The sequence below is a fragment of the Cololabis saira genome, chromosome 11, assembly GCF_033807715.1.
Source record: "Cololabis saira isolate AMF1-May2022 chromosome 11, fColSai1.1, whole genome shotgun sequence".
Taxonomy (NCBI): Eukaryota; Metazoa; Chordata; class Actinopteri; order Beloniformes; family Belonidae; genus Cololabis; species Cololabis saira.
The window spans coordinates 45,218,911-45,242,109 of record NC_084597.1 but is presented as its reverse complement, the minus strand read 5'-3'; the positions used below and the strand labels follow the sequence as shown (position 1 = coordinate 45,242,109).

The 23,199-nt window shown below is 40.0% G+C and overlaps 1 protein-coding gene, 1 long non-coding RNA gene and 2 other non-coding genes across 5 annotated transcripts; 1 reads left to right on the top strand and 3 right to left on the bottom strand.

The window, feature by feature from the left end:
- Positions 1-4,380: 4,380 nt before the first annotated feature.
- trnat-agu (transfer RNA threonine (anticodon AGU)) lies at positions 4,381-4,454 on the top strand. The gene has a single exon. It is a non-coding gene; the product is annotated as a tRNA-Thr (tRNA).
- A 1,055-nt stretch (positions 4,455-5,509) lies between these two features.
- trnat-agu (transfer RNA threonine (anticodon AGU)) lies at positions 5,510-5,583 on the bottom strand. Its single transcript has one exon. It is a non-coding gene; the product is annotated as a tRNA-Thr (tRNA).
- A 3,634-nt stretch (positions 5,584-9,217) lies between these two features.
- Positions 9,218-11,448, bottom strand: LOC133455521 (E3 ubiquitin-protein ligase TRIM21-like). The gene is made up of 2 exons (XM_061734601.1): positions 11,246-11,448; positions 9,218-10,945 (listed from the first exon to the last, which is right to left on the bottom strand). The coding sequence occupies exon 2, from the start codon at positions 10,934-10,936 to the stop codon at positions 9,293-9,295; it is 1,644 nt and encodes a 547-aa protein (XP_061590585.1). The 5' UTR covers positions 10,937-10,945; positions 11,246-11,448; the 3' UTR covers positions 9,218-9,292.
- A 7,556-nt stretch (positions 11,449-19,004) lies between these two features.
- LOC133455523 (uncharacterized) lies at positions 19,005-20,029 on the bottom strand. Of its 2 annotated transcripts, none has more exons than XR_009783506.1 (3): positions 19,948-20,029; positions 19,340-19,371; positions 19,005-19,203 (listed from the first exon to the last, which is right to left on the bottom strand). It is a non-coding gene; the product is annotated as an uncharacterized LOC133455523 (long non-coding RNA). The 2 variants fall into 2 exon arrangements; XR_009783505.1 differs by having other exon boundaries at positions 19,005-19,206; positions 19,948-20,000.
- Positions 20,030-23,199: the final 3,170 nt, after the last annotated feature.

Below are 23,199 nucleotides of genomic sequence, written 5' to 3'. Positions count from 1 at the left end.
ATATCTTCTTCAATGGAATTAATGACATCATAACTTGATGACATCATATCTTCTTCAATGGAATGAATGACCATATTATTTGGGTTTTTTGGTTTAGTTTTTACTTCATAACAGTGATGATGTCATAGAAAAAAAAGAAAGCAGACTTTTAATTACTTTAAATTACAAAATAGTGAATAAGAGAATGATGACTGTAATAAAACACATCTTACAGGGTTTTTAGCTGTGATTTCACCTGATAAGTCTGGAAACCGCCGCAGACAACAGTGATGTCACAGTCATGTATTGATCATTGATGTGTACAGTCATCTGACAATGATGGCAGGATGAAAACGTCCAATCATGTGCTAACAGTGGAATGATGATCTTCAGCAGTTTCTATTCTGGCTCAGAGGCCAGGGCTTTATGCTCTTATACACTTTCTAAACCCACGCTGACATTTGTGGAAATGCCTGTAAAACCCTTTGTGAAGCTTCCTTAAAACAAGTCCAGAAAAAGCCATTAAAGGTAAAACAGAGACTTGCTTGGGTAAATGAAATCAGACTTAACTCTAGCAGTTAAATATAAAAACACACCAGCTCAGGAGAGCAGTATTATATATGTAGTGGATATGGGTCAATGAAACAGTATGTATGGATATGAATGAAAAGAAAAAAGTATATATGGTATTATAATAGTATATATAGTATAAGGTCATATATGAGGTGTACAACATTATTGACATCTCACCCAGAATGAAGCAGATCCAAGTCGTACAGTGAGATGTTTTTTATTCTGTTTTCCATTCATGTGTTCAAGTGGGTCTTATGGGGGAAACAATACTAAATAATAATTAAAAGATTGAATTCATGTCAAATTTAAATCATATTTTAAATGACTTTATAAAAAAAGGAAAAATATATATCCAGCCGCTGTTGTTAAATCTACCAGTTGCAGTAATTATGCCATGTACTTTTTTAAATGACTATTGACAAAAAACAAGAAAAGAAACAAAACAAAAGCTAATTTGACAGAACTTTTACATAAAACTCAAACACAGGGAGACGGACTGATGTTGCGCTGGACAAACCACCAAATACCAGCAAATAACCAAAAGAAACACGAGCAACCTCAATGAGAACTGTTTCCACCACATCCTTAGTGAGAAGATACCAAGCTGAAGGTGAATAACTCACTGACTCGGTCCAGAGGAATATTTACAGATAAATATACTGCTGGTGACGTCATAAAGGATCAAAGGAGGCAAGAATTCCACCGCCATATCAACCTACGTCATATCAAACCTACGTCATATTAGAGACGCCCCACTTCACTCCCACATGTTCACCGGGGGTTGTTGTCACATTGTGAGTGTCTAAAATAAGAGGCTGTGAACGGGTGAATAGGAAAAAGACTAAATCGCTTTGCAGAGCCTATAAGTGGCTGAACTAAAGAAATAAAGTATAGGAGCGCCATCCATTTATTTGAAGGAGTAACTCGGTCGTCAAAGGACAGCATACGGATGTTTGTGTTGTTCAGTTCTGATGAAACAAACACAAACGTGACAGTACACTCGGTAAGTGCGTATAGAAGACAGTTGTGAAGCCGCAGCTGCCGCTTACGACCATACCGCCATGAACCAGCAGAGGGCGCTGTTGCTACGTTTGGGAACATGTGCACATTCATCCTCGTTTGCAGCAAATCAGCTCCAGCTTCAGACGCGTAGCGTTCAAATGCTCTTTCATGGAGCCTTGGAACGTCATCAAAGAATGTGATGTCTTTGATGACGTCACGAAGAATAGTGGAAGAGGAAGCACACGTAATAGCACACATTAGAGTGAAGATGTATTTCTTTTCTTGTTATTATAAACACCAGAAAACCAGACACAATCAGCTGTTTAAAAGCACAGCAGAAGTAGTGAAATTATTTTGCCACAGGACCATGAACATATTATAACTGTAATGGCAATCTAACAACAAAAAATGCCATGTGAGGGAATTTGAAGACATTTCCAACTCATGCTGGTTCCAAAAAAAGTGGTCCGACTTTATTTTACATGTGCAAAGTTTCAAAAAACAACACCTACAATACCCGGGTGCTGAATGAGAGGTTAAAAAACAAGCTTGTGTATTATCAAAAACAACACATTAGGCTACTGGCGACAGAACAAACCATGCGGACACACACTCCATGCACGGTTGAAAACCTGTGTGGCTTCCCAGCTCCTAGCTCCCCTGCACCTGATCACCTGTGTCCAGGGACGGACTGGGACTAAAAAACGGCCTGGGACTTTGACTAGGCCCGGCCCAAAGCAATCGGGGCGCGGAAACTCAACAACAATAACGCCTGGCATGAGTGTCACAATACTTAATTGTGGCTCATGATACTATACCATCCAAATTATAGCAATAGCACTGATGTTGACTAGATGTGTTAAGAGCATAGTATTCTAGTTTAACTTGAATACTCTCACATAGAAATGAAGGTCTCACTGCAGTCCCTCTGGTTGAACCAATACAAAACAGGTATCTGAAATACACAACACTGTATGAGTTATGATAGATCACAATGTAAAGAGGCTGTAAATATACAGTTTAACTTGAATACTCACATAGAAATGAAGGTTGAATACTAACCTAAAAAAACAAACCAGAAATACAATTTTTCTCAATGTTTGGGGATAAGGAGTTCCTTCAACAGGTCCCTTTTTTCTGCAACTCTGTCTACGACCAAGTCATTGTCAAAGGACGTGAGGATCTTTCTCTGTGGTCATAAGCATGAATGCTTCCAGGTGTTCTTGTGACTGTGTGCTCCCCCCTCACAAAAGAAAAATAGAGAAACATATTTGCTCATCAACAAAACATGTTATTTTGTTGTCTGAAAAATGGTTCAAATATGTTATTTTGTTACTTGAAAAATTTAAAATATGTTTTGTTGATGAGAAAATATGTTTCTCTATTTTTCTTATATTTGTGAGGGGGATATATATTGTTTTTCAGCACTACTTTGTTCTCTATAGCTGATATAACATAAATTACTCCTATGTGGGATCAATAAAGTTCTTATTTTTGCCATCTGAGAAAATTGAATATATATTTGGTGCCTAACTGTTTCCCAAGTATATTAGTGCATGTGTGAATGAATAAATGAGACGTAAAACATACATTTCTTTGTAGAAAGGCGCTTTATGAAAATAAGTCCATTTACTTACTTACTACATTTACTACTATGGCGGCACCGTTGACGTACGGCTCAGTGCTCCGTAGACTACTACTTCTTCTTCTTCTTCTCCTGGCACGGCCGCGGCAGCATCCAACTTAAAGATGCATTGCTGTTGGGGGCACGGTGGCGCAGCTGGTAGTGCAGCGGTCTCACAGCAAGAAGGTCCTGGGTTCGATTCCCGCCGGGGGACGCTGTGGGTGCTGAAGTGCGTGTTAGTTCCCCCATGACTTCAGTGCCCACACCATGGGTGGGGTTGGCGAAAGGATCTTTCTGTGTGGAGTTTGTATGTTCTCCCCGTGTTCCCCTGGGTAGCTAGTGTGAGCTACCCTCACAAAAACATGCTCACAGTCCTGGGCTATACATGCCCCCTCTGGCCAGCCGGGGCGCCAGATGAGGTGGGGAGGATCCGGCCGGAATAACGTGATCCTTCCACGCGCTACGTTCGGCCGGAGAAGCCCCACCCTGTCTGGTGAAAAGATGCGGCCTGCTCACTCCTCAGGTTAAGGAGGAGACCTGAGCTCAGTGCAGGGCCCTCCCGGGGTTGGTAGAGGATGGCAATGCCCAGGACTGTCAGTAGGTAGGAGCACGGGGTGGTAAAAATGGGAAAAAAAACCGGGATAAAAATAGAAAAAAAAAAAAAAAAAAAAAGATGCATTGCTGCCACCTAGCGTACCGGAGTGTGAAACAGTAGATTAGCGGGGGCAGAAAACAGACTGCGTGGTGTGTGGCCGGCCGCCGGCCGTCCTGGACTACCGGCTGTTCTGTGATTCTCCAGATCACACAGATGTGTGTATGTATGTGCATGTTTGATCCAGGCCTGGTTTACAACATGTTGAATTACATGCACTCCCAAACCAAGTAGAGATCTTTTTAAGTGAGGTCAAACTTGGAAAGTAACTGACTGTCAGACACACCACGTAAAGAAATACACATTTGGTCAAGAAGAATTGGAGGAGTACCCCACCTTGTGGCACGAGTGAAGAACAGCAAAGCATTAAAGTGACTAAAAGGAGAAGAACCAGACATTACCTCCCTCTCAAGCAGTCCACATCTCTTAGAAGAACTTTATGACTGGAATGTGTGAATTCATTTTTTTTTAAAGGGAAAGTTCCGTTTTTTCTGGCTCTAAAGGTCTTACTGTTTTGATGTCTGAGACGAGGTAAGTGAGAGGTTGTGGAGGCCCTGTGGCTTAGTTGGTCAAAGCACCTGTCTAGTAAACAGGAGATCCTGGGTTCAAATCCCAGCAGAGCCTCTAGACTCATCTGTCTTTGGATGAGAAAAAGATGATAGATGTCTCATTCATTCATGGATCAACTATGGTGGTGAAATGAAAAAATGACATGAAGCTTAAAGGGAAAGTTCTGTTTTTTACAACCTGGACCTTATTTCTGGCATTTTTTATGGTCGTATACTCACCCAGAAAAGTTTGGTGTCATTTGGAGTCCTTCGGAAGATATTAGGAGTTTTGTGCGAGCCTCTTCTCCATATAACGGTAGCGCATCGGGGCACAGCGGGACACAGACGATGCAGCGTCTAAATAACACATTATTGCCGCGAAACTCTTCATTTCTTTTATGAATCACTAGATCTGCTTCCAGGACCTGTTGTCTACATCCGGGGCTGTGTGTGTAACAAATAAATCAGTTTGTAAACAAGACCTCTGAACTCATGATGTCATCTCTGTGCGCGCATCCCAGACACAGCTCCGTGTACAGCTGGAGTTCACTACTGTTAGTTTACTGATAGTTATTTGAAACATGTCTGAATATTTGTCAAATTCTGAGGTTGTGGATGACGACTTTGAATATGATGGACGTCCTTACCGTTTTGAGTATACGGCTGAAGAGCTCACTGAACGGAGGACAGAGTGCGCGCACAGAGATGACGTCATGAGTTCAGAGGTCTTGTTTACAAACTGATTTATTTGTTACACACACAGCCCCGGATGTAGACAACAGGTCCTGGAAGCAGATCTAGTGATTCTTAAAGGAAATGAAGAGTTTCGCGGCAATCATGTGTTATTTAGACGCTGCATCGTCTGTGTCCCGCTGTGCCCCGTTCACTACCGTTATATGGAGAAGCGGCTCGCACAAAAACCCCTAATATCTTCTGAAGGACTCCAAATGACACCAAACACCTCTGGGTGAGTATACGACCATAAAAAATGCCAGAAATAAGGTCCAGGTTGTAAAAAACCAAACTTTCCCTTTAAGCTACATGTCATTTTTCCATTTCACCACCATAGTTAAACCATGGATGAATGAGACATCTATCATCTTTTTCTCATCCAAAGACAGATGAGTTTAGAGGCTCTGCTGGGATTTGAACCCAGGATCTCCTGTTTACTAGACAGGTGCTTTGACCAACTAAGCCACAGGGCCTCCACAACCTCTCACTTACCTCGTCTCAGACATCAAAACAGTAAGACCTTTAGAGGTGTGACATGCTGGAATGAGAAACAGAAGCCATTGGTGGACCACACGTCCTAAAGGACAAGGCATCTGACTTTGGATAAGAAGGTTGAGAGTTTTAGTCCCTCTGTGGTTAAAGAGACTTGAGACAGTAAGTTCTAGTGTCCTACCTCACATTCACTCTTTACAGGTCACTTCAGTTTAGCTACCGTCTTATATACCTGCTACACATATTTACGTACTGGAAGGTCATGTTAGTCAATAATGGGACTAAGATCAGGGATTGGGTTTGTTTTTTTGTTTTTTTTAACGTTATTTTTTTTTTCATGATTTATTTTTATGTATTTTTTCCTTTTTTAAATCATTCATTCAGGATTCCCTCCATCATCTGTTGACCTTCAGCGTCTGCGTCGGACAACTCTCCTGCGTCTGCGGGCGACGCGGGTCCTACGGACTCTCCGGCGCCTGCGGACGGGGCGAGAGCTCTGTCTGCGTCTGCGTGGCATTGTCAAAAGATGTGATGAGAACTAGTAAGAAGGAGTTCTATTTATAAACTCTGTTACAAGCTTGTTGGTGGAATGGAATGTTAATGGAATTGATGACATCATATATTCTTCAATGGAATTAATGACATCATAACTTGATGACATCATATCTTCTTCAATGGAATTAATGACATCATAACTTGATGACATCATATCTTCTTCAATGGAATTAATGACCATATTATTTGGGGTTTTTGGTTTAGTTTTTACTTCATAACAGTGATGATGTCATAGAAAAAAAAGAAAGCAGACTTTTAATTACTTTAAATTACAAAATAGTGAATAAGAGAATGATGACTGTAATAAAACACATCTTACAGGGTTTTTAGCTGTGATTTCACCTGATAAGTCTGGAAACCGCCGCAGACAACAGTGATGTCACAGTCATGTATTGATCATTGATGTGTACAGTCATCTGACAATGATGGCAGGATGAAAACGTCCAATCATGTGCTAACAGTGGAATGATGATCTTCAGCAGTTTCTATTCTGGCTCAGAGGCCAGGGCTTTATGCTCTTATACACTTTCTAAACCCACGCTGACATTTGTGGAAATGCCTGTAAAACCCTTCGTGAAGCTTCCTTAAAACAAGTCCAGAAAAAGCCATTAAAGGTAAAACAGAGACTTGCTTGGGTAAATGAAATCAGACTTAACTCTAGCAGTTAAATATAAAAACACACCAGCTCAGGAGAGCAGTATTATATATGTAGTGGATATGGGTAAATGAAACAGTATGTATGGATATGAATGAAAAGAAAAAAGTATATATGGTATTATAATAGTATATATAGTATAAGGTCATATATGAGGTGTACAACATTATTGACATCTCACCCAGAATGAAGCAGATCCAAGTCGTACAGTGAGATGTTTTTTATTCTGTTTTCCATTCATGTGTCCTCTGCCATTGTTGTAGGTTTTTAAAAATGATTATTGAAAATAACTGCAACAAAAAACAAACATAGTTATTAAAAATAAAAACATTAATGTACAGTATCCACGGAGAAATGTCCAATTAAGATTATAACCAAAGCACAAAGGAGTTATAAATGAAGGCTGTGATGGACTGGTGACCTGTCCAGGGTGTATCCGCCTCTCACCTGAAATGAGCTGGGATAGGCTCCAGCAGACCCCCGTGACCCCGCAAGGGATAAAGCGGGTATAGATAATGGATGGATGGGTATTTGGCTGTGAATTATTCCTTGCTATTACAATTATCTCTTTTAATATTTATTTAATTATTATTTTATTGTATTCATTCCTTTATAATCCATATTTTTAAATTACAAATGTTTGCCATTGTATATTGTTACAAATCATTCTGAGTCACTAGTCTTTAAAAATGATCAAAGTAATTCATCTATTCATCTATATCACACTTTTCACTAAAAGATCAGTTAAATTTGACTAAAAGTCTTTAAATGATAATCTAACACCAGCAGAGATTGATATAAATGGATTCAGAAAACTGTGCACCAGTGAAACGTCCTGTACATTTGTGAATATTGACATTATTCTAGCTCCACAGACAGGGATCAGTAATTACGGTGCAGCTTCAGTGATGCCTTCAGGTCGCCTCGGAAAACAAAAGTCCAACATCGTGACTTCTCCAGTCCCAGTGTGCTCTTATACGGAATAAAGATTTATCAGTAAAAACATGTTCTGCTGGTGACTGGTTACTCTCAGCTAAGAATTTCCATCACAGTTGTTTATTTAACATGAATTTCTAGTCAAAACAGTTGATATTTATACAGGTTTTAACCCCTGCAAGACCAACTATCTATCTGACTCTAAAAGCAACTTAAAATTGAGCTTTTCAAAATCGAGACTGTAACATCAGAGACAAACACAGATTACAGAGTTTTGCTTTATTCAGGAAAAACTTCAACAATCCAGCAGTTTTCACTCGTTCCATCATCAGATATTGTAGGATCGTTCAGACTTTAGACAGATGTTACAATTAGATCACATGATGTTACATTTGACTGGAAAATCTCAAATGTTCCTTTAAAAAGAGGAGGAACAAAAAACAGGAAAAAGGTAGAAGTACAACATACAAATGTAATAATATGATCCAGGGTTGATTCTAGGATCAGAACTTTAGGCGTGCTGAGCACTCAGAGTTCACTGGCCGGCGAGGCAAAATAAACTTTAAGATCGCTTCAGTCTGAAAACATTTGTGAAAGAAAAGCAGCGAGAGATATACAGAAACTTTTTTTCAAATCATTATCGTTTCATTGTCCATTGCTTATCACCATCCAAAAAAAAGAAACACATCTACCTTCATTTCAGGATCCTGTCAATGGAAATGATAATAACGTCTCCATGACAACGGGCAATGAAAATATGACTTCACAAGGAAAAGTCGTCTTGTGGCTCAACTTGCCCAGTTTAGGGGTAAGTTGATCTGCATCTGGGGGTAAATTGACCCATTTTCTATTTTCCAGTTTAAACCTGAAGAATAATTTGTCTAAATCTTAAATGGTAACTTAACAATATTTAACCAAATTCAAGTGTATTATTCAGAATATGTTAAAAGAAAAGGTGAAATAACTCCACATTACACATTACAGACAGAAAAATACAACTTAACTGAAACTTACAAGAACAAAACTTATTATTAACGTATTATCAAAGAATAATTGGGCCAGAGCGTGTTTTTGATCAAATTGAAGTGTAATTCATGGTGGATGACCCTTGACATCACACAAGTAGGTGCATCTTATTTGTGGTCTGTAAGATCCTTCTCTGTCTCCTTAAATTAATATAAAAATTATAAGAAAGATACAAATAAAGTCCTCTCTCTGCTCTATTAAATATTAATATTAATATAATAATCTATATAAAATATTGAATCATTTATATCCAATAAATGATATAAATTGATCCAAATTACATCATTCTAATTGAATATTTGGTTGCAATGAGAAATGAAGTCACTTCATGTGATCATACACTCGTACCCGAACCACACACACACACACACACACACACACACACACACACACACACACACACACACACACACACACACACACACACACACACACACACACACACACACACACACACACACACACACACACACACAAAATGAACATTCAGTGTTTATGAAGATTCATTACATCAAAGATCAGACAGTTTGATTGACAGGACAGATGATCAGAGGAGCAGAGTTTTTACCTCCATTATTGGGACTAGGACTGAAGTATGGGTGGAGTTTCTCCCTGAAGGAGCAGCCAGTAAAGGAGTAGAGAAGTGCTGCAGCATCTACATCATGAAAGGAGACCAGACCCTCCTCATAATCCACAAACACCCCCAACTTCTCAGGAGGAGAACTAGGATGGAGACGGACTGAAGGATCATTAGCAGCAAGGTACTCATTTACATTTCTCAGAATAACAGTCCAGTAACCATTCTGAGGTCTCACTGTGATGTCTCCCTTCCTGTTGATCGACTCTCTGGCCACTCCTACATCCCAGTCAGTCTTTCCTTTAACCTGAACCTCAAAGTAAAATCTGCCTGAAGAGAAACTCTGTTTTCCTAAAACACAAGAAGATGTAGAGAATCTCTCTGGATTATCTGGAAGATTCTTCCACACATCACCATGATAGACTTGTTTTCCATCATCAGACAGGATGAGTCTAGGATATGCTGTATCAGGATCAAGAGTCACATCAGCTTCAAACTGCTGGATCCTCCTCAGCTCAGCTTCAAACAGCTTCTTCATCTTCTCTCTGAGGTTCTTCTCCAGCTGCTCCACAGCTCTCACCACAGTCCCCTCATATGAAGGTGGATGGACTCTGACCTCTGTCCAGTTCTTGGTGGGTGGAGCATCTTCCAGGGATGAGAATCTTTGGAGGAGGTGCAGGTGATCTTCAGAGCGTGAGAGCTGCTCCACCTCAGAGCTCCTCTTCTTCAGCTCACAGATTTCCTGTTCCAGATCTTTGATGAAGTCTTCAGCCTGTTTCTCTGCAGTTTTCTGTTTGTCTTCCATCTCCTTCATGAACTCCTTCAGACGTCTCTCAACAGACTCCTTCAGATCAGTGAAGACCTGAACACCTTCTGCTTTCTCTCTGTGTGCAGCATCGTTACTGATCTTCAGAGACGCTCTGATCTCCTGAATCTTCAGTCGTCTCTTCTGGATCATCTGCTGAATCTCAGCCTCTGTCTTCTGCAGATCTGCCTTCTTTCCTTCATATTCTTCTCTCAGAGGAACAAACTCATGATTCTTGTGGTCTAAAACAGGGCAGAGCGTGCAGACACACATCTGGTCGGTCTTACAGAACAGCTCCAGAGGTTTATCGTGCTTCGTACAAATCCTGTCCTCCAGGTTCTCCACAGGCTCCACCAGCCGATGTCTTTTCAGACGTGCAGCTGTCAGATGAGGCTCCAGGTGAGTCTCACAGTAAGAGGCCAGACACACCAAGCAGGACTTCAGGGCCTTCAGTCTGGTTCCAGTGCAGACGTCACAGGGAACTTCTCCTGGTTCTGCAGCTTGTTGCTCTGAGCTGCTGCTGCTGGATTTCTGTTGAGCTTCACGTCTGAACTCAGAAACCATCTCTCTGATGAAGGTGTTGACTTTCAGCTGAGGTCTGGTGTGGAACATCTCCTGACACATGGGACACTTGTAGAGAACATTATCATCCCAGTGATGAGTGATGCAGGTTTTACAATAGTTGTGTCCACATGGTGTGCTGACTGGATCAGTGAACACGTCCAGACAGATGGAGCACAGGAACTGATCTGCAGATCTCAGGTTGCTGCCAGCAGACATGTTGGTTCTCTGGAAACAAAAGTGAAAGTGTGAAACATCAAAGCTGCGATAATGAAATGAAGAAGTGAAAAACAACGAGAGAGAAGGAAACAGAACAAAGAATGTCATGAATCCTCAGAGAAAACACCCGTCTGACAGTAAAAGGAGGAACGTTTCATCAACACAAGTTTAGATTATTAGATTATTAATGTCGCGACTCCAGAATAATTAACTATTTAATGTGAATCATTTTCCTCTAAACGTTTCTGTTCTTTGACCAGAGTCAGTTTGAGTTTTCCAGAATAACATTTAGTAAACTTCTGTACTCACCAGTGTTTCAGAGACTTTGCTGAGTTGTTGAGAACAAACGTTGAAGTCTGAATTTACTCAGAAACCCAGAATCAGACAGGTTTAGTCTCTGCTGCAGCTCTTCTGTCGCTCTGACCAACCTGATTCCCTCAACCATGTGACGTTGAAGTTTTCCTGTATTTCCAGTTCTGCTGCTCCTCCTACAGTTCTGCTCTTTCCACCTGATTACTGTCACGTGACTTTCATTATGCCTGTTTTACCTGATGTTATCTGTCGTTGCCGTCTTCATCCTCCTGAAAACTCACTACTAACTCACATCAGTTCATCTTTTTGTAGATAAACACTAAACTCTTCACCTTCAGCTGTTCGACATCTCTGTTTGTGCTAGAATCTCAACTCTTTATGGCTGTTTTTAGAATCTAATCAGGAAGCTTCCTGGTTGTATTTTAGTTATGCAAAAGTGTTATCAGGAACTAAACATCATCCAGAAGCTGGGTCAGGTCTACAGATTTAAGATTTTTGAACCATCTCTATGGGCAGAAATATGTGCCACTAGAAACTGAATTTGAATAATTAGGGCCTGAGCACCTTCAGTGCGAAGGCCCTATTGTATCTGTAGGAATTTTTTTTCTTTCTTTCTTTTTTCTTTCTTCTGATGAAAGGAGGGCCTTTTTGCCCCCCTAAACGTGCCCAAAAAGTCACCAAATTTTGCATGCAAGTCAGGCCTGGCGAAAAATTTGATATTTAATGGTTTAAATTAATGGGCGTGGCAAAATGGCTCAACAGCGCCCCCCGGAAAACTTTGTGCCTCAAGCCCCACAATACGGTTTGACGTACATGCACGAAAATCGCTACACACCTGTATCACTACACAACTTAAAGAAAAGTCTCCTGGCGACATGGCCGAAACTGAACAGGAAGTCGGCCATTTTGAATTAATCGTGTCACTTTGGCGCAATTTATGCCATTCCTTCGGCAGTTAATTCAGCCCGAACCGTAACGTGCCCCCAAGTGTGTTATACATCAAAATGTGCGTCTCTATCCTGCGACAACACGCATTACTTTTCTCTTTCAAAAGCGTTACCGTGGCGACGCTAGACGCCAAAAAGCGCGCCCACCCTTCATCTGGTTGGTTCAGACAGAAAAAACTTTGCGCCTCAAGCCCCATAATACGGTTTGACGTACATGAACGAAAATCGGTACACACCGGTATCATGTCGCAACTTAAAGAAAAGTCTCTTGGCGCCGTGGCCGAAACCGAACAGGAAGTCGGCCATTTTGAACATTCTGAATTAATCGCGTAATTTTGGAGCAATATGAGCCATTCCTTCGAGAATTAATACGGCCCGAACCGTAACGTGCACCCAGATGTGTTATACATCAAAATGTGCGTCTCTATCCTGCGACTACACGCATTACGTTTCTCTTTCAAAAGTGTTACTGTGGCGACACTAGACGCCAAAAAGCGCGCCTCCCCTTCATCTGATTGGTCCATATTTGATAGTTCTCCAAAAGTCACCAAATTTTGCATGCAAGCCAGGCCTGGCGATAAATTTGATATTTCATGGTTTGCATTAATGGGCGTGGCCTAACGGCTCAACAGCGCCCCCTAGAATACTTTTCTCTGCCATAACTTTTGAATGGTTTGACATAGAGAGTTGTGGGTGGTGTCACGGGACTCGGTATTGAGTCCTTGACCATAATTGGTGAAAATTAGCCCCGCCCCTTCTTCTGATTGGTTGTCTCTATTTTCTGCTATAACTTTTGAATGGTTTGACATAGGAAGTCGTGGGTGGTGTCATTTCTGATATGCTTATGGGGTACGGTGGCCATGAGTGTTAGGGCCCGTTCATTGCTGCTTGCAGCTTTAATTTGTATTTGAATTTGAATTGCTCAACTTGAACACGTGCAAACTTTTTCAGTGCACACGCAATTTAGTACTCTTTATTTAGGATCTTAGTAAATCGGGCCCTATGTGTATATGTAAGCTTTAATGTGTGTAGAAACATTTATGAGGAAGAATGTTTGTAATGAATAAGATTGTACGCGGGTGAATATAAATTCACATCATAAATAATGTACACATTTATGTATAGATGAATACAGGGGCTCAGGGTGAATAGTGTTCATATACAGTAACATAGAACTGCACTTGGCAATAATAACTCAGGGATCTGCTACTTTATACTCAGGTTTACCACAATATTTGTTTATACTGTGTCAAATTATTACTATTATACTATACTAATTGGTATAACTTCTAAGTATGTAAAGATTTTTTGATATCTAATAACGAGGGTCAAGACTGCTGCTACCAAAGAAAAGTGTCTCTTGCATTCATTGTTGAAGTATCTTTAAGCATGTCTGTTACTTTCTACTGCCATCATGTTTGAAATAAAGATCCTTGAAATGAATTCAATGTGCAACTAAAAAGAAGTTGAAGTTCTTTGGCTGACGGCTGGAGGCTGAATCTAGTAACGTGTCAATATTCACTGACTCACATGTTAAAAATGTCCAACTTTACAGAGATGAACATACATAGTCTGGTCCAAAAAATAGTTTTGACTCCACAGATAGAGTTCATCTCCATGACATTTGAGAGGTTTGTTGTCTGTTAACTTTGCTGTGTTTCATTTTAACATGCAAATGTTCCAAATACAACCATTTTCAGATTTGATACCGCTACAGGTTGGAGAGCGGCGGACGATCCGGGGAAATGTCGCCATCTGCTGGACGAACAGGCGCACTGCAACAACAAACGGAGAGGAGGGGAAACACGTTCCAGTCAGATCAAACCAGAAACCATATTAAATGTGTTTCTCTTTCAGATACGTGGACCCGGAGAACTAGACGACGTACCTACCAAGAATCTGTCCTCTCTGGAAACTTAAAGCCCCAAAAATAAACCAGATCCTGCTTCCACTCAGTCATTCTGGTCATTTGGTTTTGGCTACTTACTCCAGTTCTTCTTGTTATTTATAATTAAAGGTATTCCCTGAGGTTTTTTTTCAATCTTTTCTGATCTGATCTTATCTGTTCCATTCATATAATTAACAATCATTTCAAGTGGATAATCAAACTATATATGTAGAATTTAACAAGGAATGAGACAAAGCTTCAAAGTTGAAAGAGAAACAAGCCACATTTATTCATAGGCTACAAAAAGACAAATTATACACACATGATAAACAAATATATACATTTATATACAAAATAAAAACAAACTATATACAAATAATAAAAAACTGTATACATTTATATACATACATTTGTGTTTTCCCGTCCTCCTTCCACTCCCCACAGACTTCCACCAACAGCAGCTCTTACCACAGAGTCCTCTGATTCAGCTCAAAGAGCTGAATGTTGGTCTGAGCATCAGCCTCGGGCTGCCAGCACCGTCTCCCTGATGGACACGTAGTCTCCGTGGATGAGGGACCAGCGGGTCTTCATGATCCTCCCACGCGTGTGGGGGCAGGATGGAGACGGCAGAGCTGCTGCAAACGGCCTCCACCAGGCGGCTGCATCTGGCCCGTCTGCAGGGCCCCAGTTGAGTGGGAGTAGCAGCTGGAAGACAGTGGAGGTGAGACGCTGTTCAAATACGCCACACGACCAGCAACAGAAGCACCAGAGCTGTTTGAAGTGAAACTCACCGCTGGAGACTTTCCTTCCCAGGACAGGAAGTGTTCTTCCCCTTTGCTGCCTTCAACTAGGGATGGGCGGTATGGACTAAAAAATGTATCACCATCATTTCTGGCATTTATCCTGATAACGATAAAAATGACGATAAAAAAAATACCAATTCAACTCCACCTTTTCAACTAAAAAATCTATCTTGCTCTCAGATCCGCCATGTTTGTTACACAAGAACGTCATCAACTTTTTTCCTTTCTTTCTTTCTTTCTTTCTTTCTTTCTTTCTTTCTTTCTTTCTTTCTTTCTTTCTTTCTTTCTTTCTTTCTTTCTTTCTTTCTTTCTTTCAGGCTAATTTCCTTCCTTCCTTCCTTCCTTCCTTCCTTCCTTCCTTCCTTCCTTCCTTCCTTCCTTTTATCCTTCCTTCCTTCTTTCCTCCTGCTCTCTCCTTCCTTCTTCCCTTCCTTGTTTTCACCCTTCCTTCTCCCCTTCCTTCCTTTCACCCTTCCTTCTCCCCTTCCTTCCTTTCACCCTTCCTTCCTTCCTTCCTTCCTTCCTTCCTTCCTTCCTTCCTTCCTTCCTTCCTTCCTTCCTTCCTTCCTTCCTTCCTTCCTTCCTTCCTTCCTTCCTTCCTTCTTCCCTTCCTTGTTTTCACCCTTCCTTCTCTCCTTCCTTCCTTCCTTCCTTCCTTCCTTCCTTCCTTCCTTCCTTCCTTCCTTCCTTCCTTCCTTCCTTCCTTCCTTCCTTCCTTCCTTCCTTCCTTCACGTACGTTGTGTGTGGATTTAACGCACAACCATAAATCAGCTTTACACAAAAACATCATCAACGGGAATTTATCGTTTTTAGCGCGAGATGACAAATTCTTATCGTGAGGAATTTTTTTGACAGTTTATCGTGAACGGTTAAATATCGCCCATTCCTACCTTGAACCCTTGGAGCGTCTGTCCTGGTGTCTGGACGGGTAGACGACTCTCCGCTCGTCCTGCTCTGGCAGGCGTTGCCAGAGTCTGTCTACCCGTCTCTCTCTCTCTCCCCTGGAGACTCCTGGCTTCCACCAGGGCCCTGGCCAGTTTCAGGACGTGTTGATATCCCGGCTGGCCATCAGGACCCTGGACCTCCTCCTGAGGAGGAAATGAACAAGAAAAAGACCCTTGTGAACAAATAAAAGCAGAAGCAGCCACAAACCACAGCATATTAAGAATGCTGTTTGCTTCTCCATCATGTAGATCTTCTGCAACACTGTACAATGTTTGTGTCTGTTAAAGTCAGCTGTGAGTGTGGTGGTTACCTCACAATGTGAGGATGCTGCGGAGCAGGAGAGCGGTTTCCAGAGGCTCTGGGAGAGTCAGGGGCGGCTGGACCCGATGGTTCAGACCTGGTCCTGACTTGGATCAGCTGACTGGGACGCTGCAGTGCTGGCAGGGGTTTCTGGGTAAAGACGAAGGGGTCCAGGACTTCCTCCTCTATGCCCTCATCCACCTCTTCCAGCTCGGTGACGGCAGCATCCTCATCCGGAGTGTCAGGGTCCAAGTTCACGTCCTCAAACACGCTGGCCGTCTGCTGGAACAGGAACTCCAGACCCATGAGCTCCCCTGTGAACAAAGTGAACAGAAACTGCCGTAGATCTGTGTCATGACGGTAAAGTGTGAACAAAGTGAACAGAAACTGCTGTAGATCTGTGTCATGACGGTAAAGTGTGAACAAAGTGAACAGAAACTGCTGTAGATCTGTGTCATGACGGTAAAGTGTGAACAAAGTGAACAGAAACTGCTGTAGATCTGTGTCATGACGGTAAAGTGTGAACAAAGTGAACAGAAACTGCTGTAGATCTGTGTCATGACGGTAAAGTGTGAACAAAGTGAACAGAAACTGCTGTAGATCTGTGTCATGACGGTAAAGTGTGAACAAAGTGAACAGAAACTGCTGTAGATCTGTGTCATGACGGTAAAGTGTGAACAAAGTGAACAGAAACTGCTGTAGATCTGTGTCATGACGGTAAAGTGTGAACAAAGTGAACAGAAACTGCTGTAGATCTTTGTCATGACGGTAAAGTCTGAACAACCAAAGCAGAGTGAGTTGGACAACTTTAAATCACATAAGAATGAAGGAGAGAGAGAATGATGACTGCAATAAAACACAACTTACAATCATTGTTGCTGCCGTTGTACAGTTTAGACTGGAAAGGAGCAGACGACAGTGATGTCACAGTCAGGTATTGATCAGTGATCAGACAGTAATGGCAGGATGAGCAGGTTACAATCATGTGGTGTAATTAAACTAATCTGACGTCACATACAGTCATCAACGTGAGTGTCACGGTGGAACGTTCATATTGTACTAATATATAATAATAATCTAATGCTAGTACCATATTTACCATGACCGCTGTTTTAAAAGACTAAACACACTGATATGAAAACGGGAAAGTACGAGCTAAAAGGTTAAATACCAACTACTCTCTGTGCATTGTAAAAACACTTTACCGTTCACATCGCGTTAAAAGACCCTCACCCAAAAAACTCAACTAAACTAGTGTGTAGGGATAATATATCCAAGCGGGAGTATTATGTATGTTCTTTTTTTAAATAAATTGAAGCCGTTTAGCCGGCCGAACTCGGTCATTTATGTAAATATAACGCTCATTCATTTATCTATTCTACATTTTTCCTCTTTCTTTGCTTGAAGTTTAAATCATGCTTTCTTTTTTCTGCTATGTGATGATGTTTTATTGTCTCTATAAAGCACTTTGAATCAACTTGTTCAATTGTACAAATAATGTACTATACAAATAAACTTGTCTTTCTACAAATGGGTGGTTGCTTTGCTCAGCACGGTAGCATGATGAAGATGATGAGGAAGTAAAAGCTGCTAGCCATTGGCTAAGCCGGCTATCAACATTAGAAATATATTTAATGCTTTATAGAAACTCTCCTGGCGTGGTACAAAAACAATTCACCCCCTCAGAGTTGTTAAATCAAATGATGTGAGGATGTGAAATCAAACTATTGAGACCAAAACGGTGTTTTGAACCAGCTGTAAATACGTTTATTTCTGCTCTAATGTGGATTTTAACATGAGAGTCAATGGTGATTGACTCACTTATGGATTTGAAATGTACTTGCAACCTCTCACTGATTTTATTCTTCCAATTTTTACTGTTCCATTGGTTTACTTCCATTTATTAGCTTATTAACTACACTTTGGTCATTTTTAGCCCTTTAATGGGCCCTATGCGCCACCAGTGTTTAACTATTACTGCTGCTGAATCATTTCATACCCTGTAAATGAAATATACCCATTAACTTGCAATATTTTTAGTTGACTCACATCATTATCATTCTGGAAATGGTTTTTAATCTTACTGGGGTCTGATATAACATTTGTTTTAGTACTAATTTGCACTTTTTAATATTGAGAATGATGTAAAAGTGTTCCCTACTCAACTTGTATGTGAATGGAGGAGAAAACATCAGCAGACACGACACTGTAAACACGTAAAACACTTTATTTGCTTTCGTTTTTAAAATTTGGAATTCATGTACTTATGTGTACAAAATATTTATCTCCCACTACAAATAAAACCAGATAACATACATATGATCCTCTTACATAAAAGCAATCAGTTGTAAAAACAAATAAATGAATTAAGTAATAAATACATAGATAAGTTACTTCAAAAAATACTTGAATAACGACCCAAAATGAACAGAGAAGTGATGAATGAGTGCAGCATCTCTCTAAAGATATATGTAGTGGCTATTTGTCTCCAACAACTCATTCAAACGGCCACTGAGAAGCAGCAGGTCAGCGTTTCTAATCAGATCAAATAGGAACCACAGGATGGAATGAGACAATTGTCCAGACAGGAAACAACGTTTAGTGGCTTTTAATAACCCTCTCCCTGAACAAAACAGCAACATGTTGAAATGTTGGCTCTTCATTTAGTCCTAAGGCTGATACTGAAGCTGTCTGAAGCTGTAAAAACCATCCACCTTCCCTGGAGCACTGACTTCCCACTGTCTCTAATCAATAAAGGAACATCAGCTGGAACCAAATGACCCACCACCTTTCAAAATAAAATACTTGGCTGCAACTCAAACAGACTGAAACAATAAGATCCACTGAACTAATTATGTAAAACAAGCACAGAGACATTAAAAATACAACATAGCAAAAAAGTATAAGTGAATAAGTGTGTAAGCTTTGGATCAGAGCATTGTTTGTGAATGTGAAGTTTCCAGTTGTTCCAGGTGCTGGTTCTCCACACCAGATCCTCCTTCACCTTCAGACAGGATAGCAGAGACCTCAGTTCACTCATGTGGAGCTGCTGCTCCATGTTGATGCTGGAACTGCTGGAAGGAGGAGATGGGACATTTATGGATTCAGAAGCTTTACACCCTAAATGGAAATGGCATTTAAGTAAACTGATTCTGTTTTTTAAAGAGCTCACAAGACAAGCTACATGTTTGGAAAGGATTACTCAACTCTATAGTCTCAGAAGAAGCCTGGAGTTTGGCCTGTGAAAACAAATCAAATAAGATGTGGTTTATCCATGATCTCTGTTTCAAACTAATGATCTATATTGTAATCAGCTGAGGAGGCTCTGGCTGGACAGGAGTTGGTTTTACTCCAAGATAGTTCAACGATGCTCCAGCTAAATAACACAACACAAGTACACAGTTGATCATCATATTCAATGAAAGCTGCACATCTTGAGATCAAAATGAATTCAAATACAAAAAGTAAAAATCTGTCAGAAGCAGAATAGTGATGGAAATACTTTGTGTACGATGTTCTCACCCATGTTGTTACCTTACTCCAAATAATGTCATCTGAACTACCAATAACTAAGTAACTAAGGAACACACTGAGGCAGAATAACCAAGATGTTATAAGATATTTTCATTTTGAAGACTGTACCATATATGTTACTTAAACAAACATGTTATACATTAAAGTATGAACACCGTTTCCAGGTGTAAAAACCAACATAATCTTGTCAATAAAGCTCACGCAGGAACATCCAAGCTCCTTGGAAGATTCTAGATTCACAGGTGGTTCAGTTTACACTTTACACCTATGAACAGTCTTACCTTCATCTGGCCTTTTTTTCTCCACCCCGGACTCGTTTTTATTCTCTTCTCCACTACAGAGGGAAAAAATAATCATTTTTTGTCCTGCTCAAAACCAGAACCGACGCTTTGACATCTTGTGTGAGATTAATTTCAAAAATCTCCGTCGCGCTTTACTGCGCATGCGTCGTACTACAGAGGCACATTTACTGACGTACCCCTTATGCGTTGTTATTATAACATGATAATTAAAAATAATATTGTTAATAATAATAATAATAATAATAATAATATTGTGACATGGTCATTTCTCAAAAACAAAAAAAAGAAAACTTAAAAAAAGACCTGCCATGTTTGGCGTCCCAGAATGGAATGACGTCATTTGACGTCATACGCGGGCCGACCTTCCTGCGCATCAAAGGAGTAGTGATGACGTCACGTCACGAAGGTTAAATGCTGAACATTGAGAAGTTGGATTCACAAACAGTCGAGATTAATTGGTGAAAGTACACACAGGATGGATATTTCACCTCTGTATTTGAAACAAAGTGGAGAAATATTATAACTGACTTGAATCATTGAAATTTGATTATTTTTCTTTCTCACGTGTTTTCAAGTTTGCAAATTGAGATGAACTTTCTACTTGTCTTTTATTTTTGTGTTTTTCTATGTTTTATGTTTTACATGAGGATCTGATCAAACATCAGAATAACAACACATGAGATAAGGAGAAAACTGGACAAAATGTAAAACAGTTTGTAACATTATCTCATCTATCAGGTACGGTGGATCTTAAGTATGAGGTTTGTAAGGTAAACCCTCAGGTATGTGGATATAATCAGAATATTTGAGTCAATATTTTGGAGGGAACTGATGGTACATATTTAAACATGTTTCTTTTTCTTTCTTTCGTTTCTCAGGTTTACATTTGTTGGATCTCATAAAACACCAGAATATCAGGACATCAGATTATGAGAATAATGTAATATCAGCACAACAATAAGGTGATGAAACATTAACAAGTAAAAATGAAAAAAAAATACCAAGAATGAGAGTCCCACCTGGTAAGTTGATCAGTTTTATTATTTCATGTTTTGACTCATTTCTTCACTGGTTCTTAGTGGGAGGATGTACCAGAACACTGGACTAACAGAACACTAGTATGAAATGACACTGGAAGAAGGTAAATGTTTTTATCACATCAGACTGAAAATATGAAGGTAACTGGATCAAATGAAGAACTGCAGTGGTAACGTAAAACACAAGCTTATTTAAGTATGAAGGTTTGAACTCAAATACAAGCCATGTACATGTATGTTCCACCAATTTAAAAAAAATCATCATCAAAAGGATGTTTTGCAAATCTAAAGTTCCTGTATGGTTCTTTTTTTCTTTTCTCAGGTTCATACTCGGAGGAACGTGGTTTTTATTCTTTCTCTTGTTTCTCAAGTTTACATTTGTAGGATCTGACAGATCACCAGAACATCAGGACATTAACAGAATAACGGAAAACTTGGAGATAACTGGACCAAATTAAGTACTGCAGTGGTAACGTAAAACACAAACTATTCATTTCTGTCTGTGACACTGAATCAAACTGAGATGTAGTTTTCACTTGTGTTTTTTCTTTTTTGTTTTTTTCTATGTTTCATGTTTTAAACATGAGGATCTGATCCAACACCAGAATAACATCACACCAAATTTGCAAAAAACTGGAGAAAAAGTAACCAAATTCATCTTAAGAATGTGGTAGAGAACAATTAGTAAATAATAATTATTATTATAAGCTTTCTTTTTCCTCCTCTACTGCTCCTCCTGTTTCTTCAACATGTTGTCATCCCCCAACACAAAAAGACTGACACAAATCACTCACAGAGCTGCCAAAATCATTGGCCTCCCCACCCCCATCCTCTCTGACCTCAACACCATAGCCATAACACGCAGAGCACTCACCATCACCCAGGACCCCAGTCACCCCCTAAACCCGTACTTTGTGCTGCTTCCATCTGGCCGCCGGTACAGGTCCCTGACCTGGAAGAGGGTCAAGTTCAGCCGAAGCTTCGTCCCCTCTGCTATAACAGAACTAAATAGATTGCGTCGCTAAATGTGTGTTTCCTGTTTAATGTGTATGGGTGGGTGATGTAATGTATGTATTTATGTATCTTGAGGTTGTGTGTGGCGTACGGGGGTGAAAACAAGTTTCCTTGCAAAGGACAAATAAAGCTGAATCTGAATCTGAATCTAAGGTACTCCTAGGAATGTGAATCCTTTCAGTGCATTTCTGTCATTAATTAGATACAGTCATTCATATTCAACAATGTTAAAGGATTCACAATGAATAAACATTCTAAAACATCACAGAGATGCATCATCAAAGGTCTATGATGTCATTGATGACATCACAATGGATCTGACCTCAGGAGGTTATATATTTAGAAACATTTCTTCCTCAGGTTTACAGTGGGAGTATTCACCAGAGCATCACACATTTCAGTGCTGAAAGGTACTGAAATGATTGAATTATGACTAATAATTGTTATTTACTAATTGTTCTCTACCACATTCTTAAGATGAATTTGCTTACTTTTTATTCAGTTTTTTTACAAATCTAAAACTAAGAAACAAGAGAAAGAATAAAAACCACGTTCCTCCGAGTATGAACCTGAGAAAAGAAAAAAAAAGAACCAAGTTCATCTCAATGATTAACACAGAGGATATCCATCCTCTGTGTACTTTCACCATTTAAACCTTCCTGACGTGACGTCAATCACTACTCCTTTGATGCGCAGGAAGGTCGGCCCGCGGATGACGTCAAATGACGTCATTCCATTCTGGGACGCCAAACACCGCAGGTCTTTTTTTTTTACTTTTCTTTTTTTTCGTTTTTGAGAAATGACCATGTCACAATATTATTATTATTAATATTTTTTTTAATTATCATGTTATATTAACAGCACATCTATATAAAGGGGTACGTCAGTAAATGTGCCTCTGTAGTACGACGCATGCGCAGTAAAGCGCGACGGTTAAATTAATCTCACACAAGATGTCAAGGTGTCGGTTCTGGTTTTGAGCAGGACAAAAAATGTACTATTTTTTCCATCTGTAGTGGAGAAGAGAAAAAAAGGCAAGATGAAGGTAAGACTGTTCATGCAGTGGGGAGAACAAGTATTTGATACACTGCTGATTTTGCAGGTTTTCCCACTTGAAAAGCATGTAGAAGTCTGTAATTTTTACAGATTCGTGTCAGTCATAATATTTCTCCATTATAAT

Excerpts from the sequence above, each read along its gene's own strand:
- LOC133455521 (XM_061734601.1), bottom strand. The coding sequence starts at position 10,936 with ATGTCTGCTGGCAGCAACCTGAGATCTGCAGATCAGTTCCTGTGCTCC.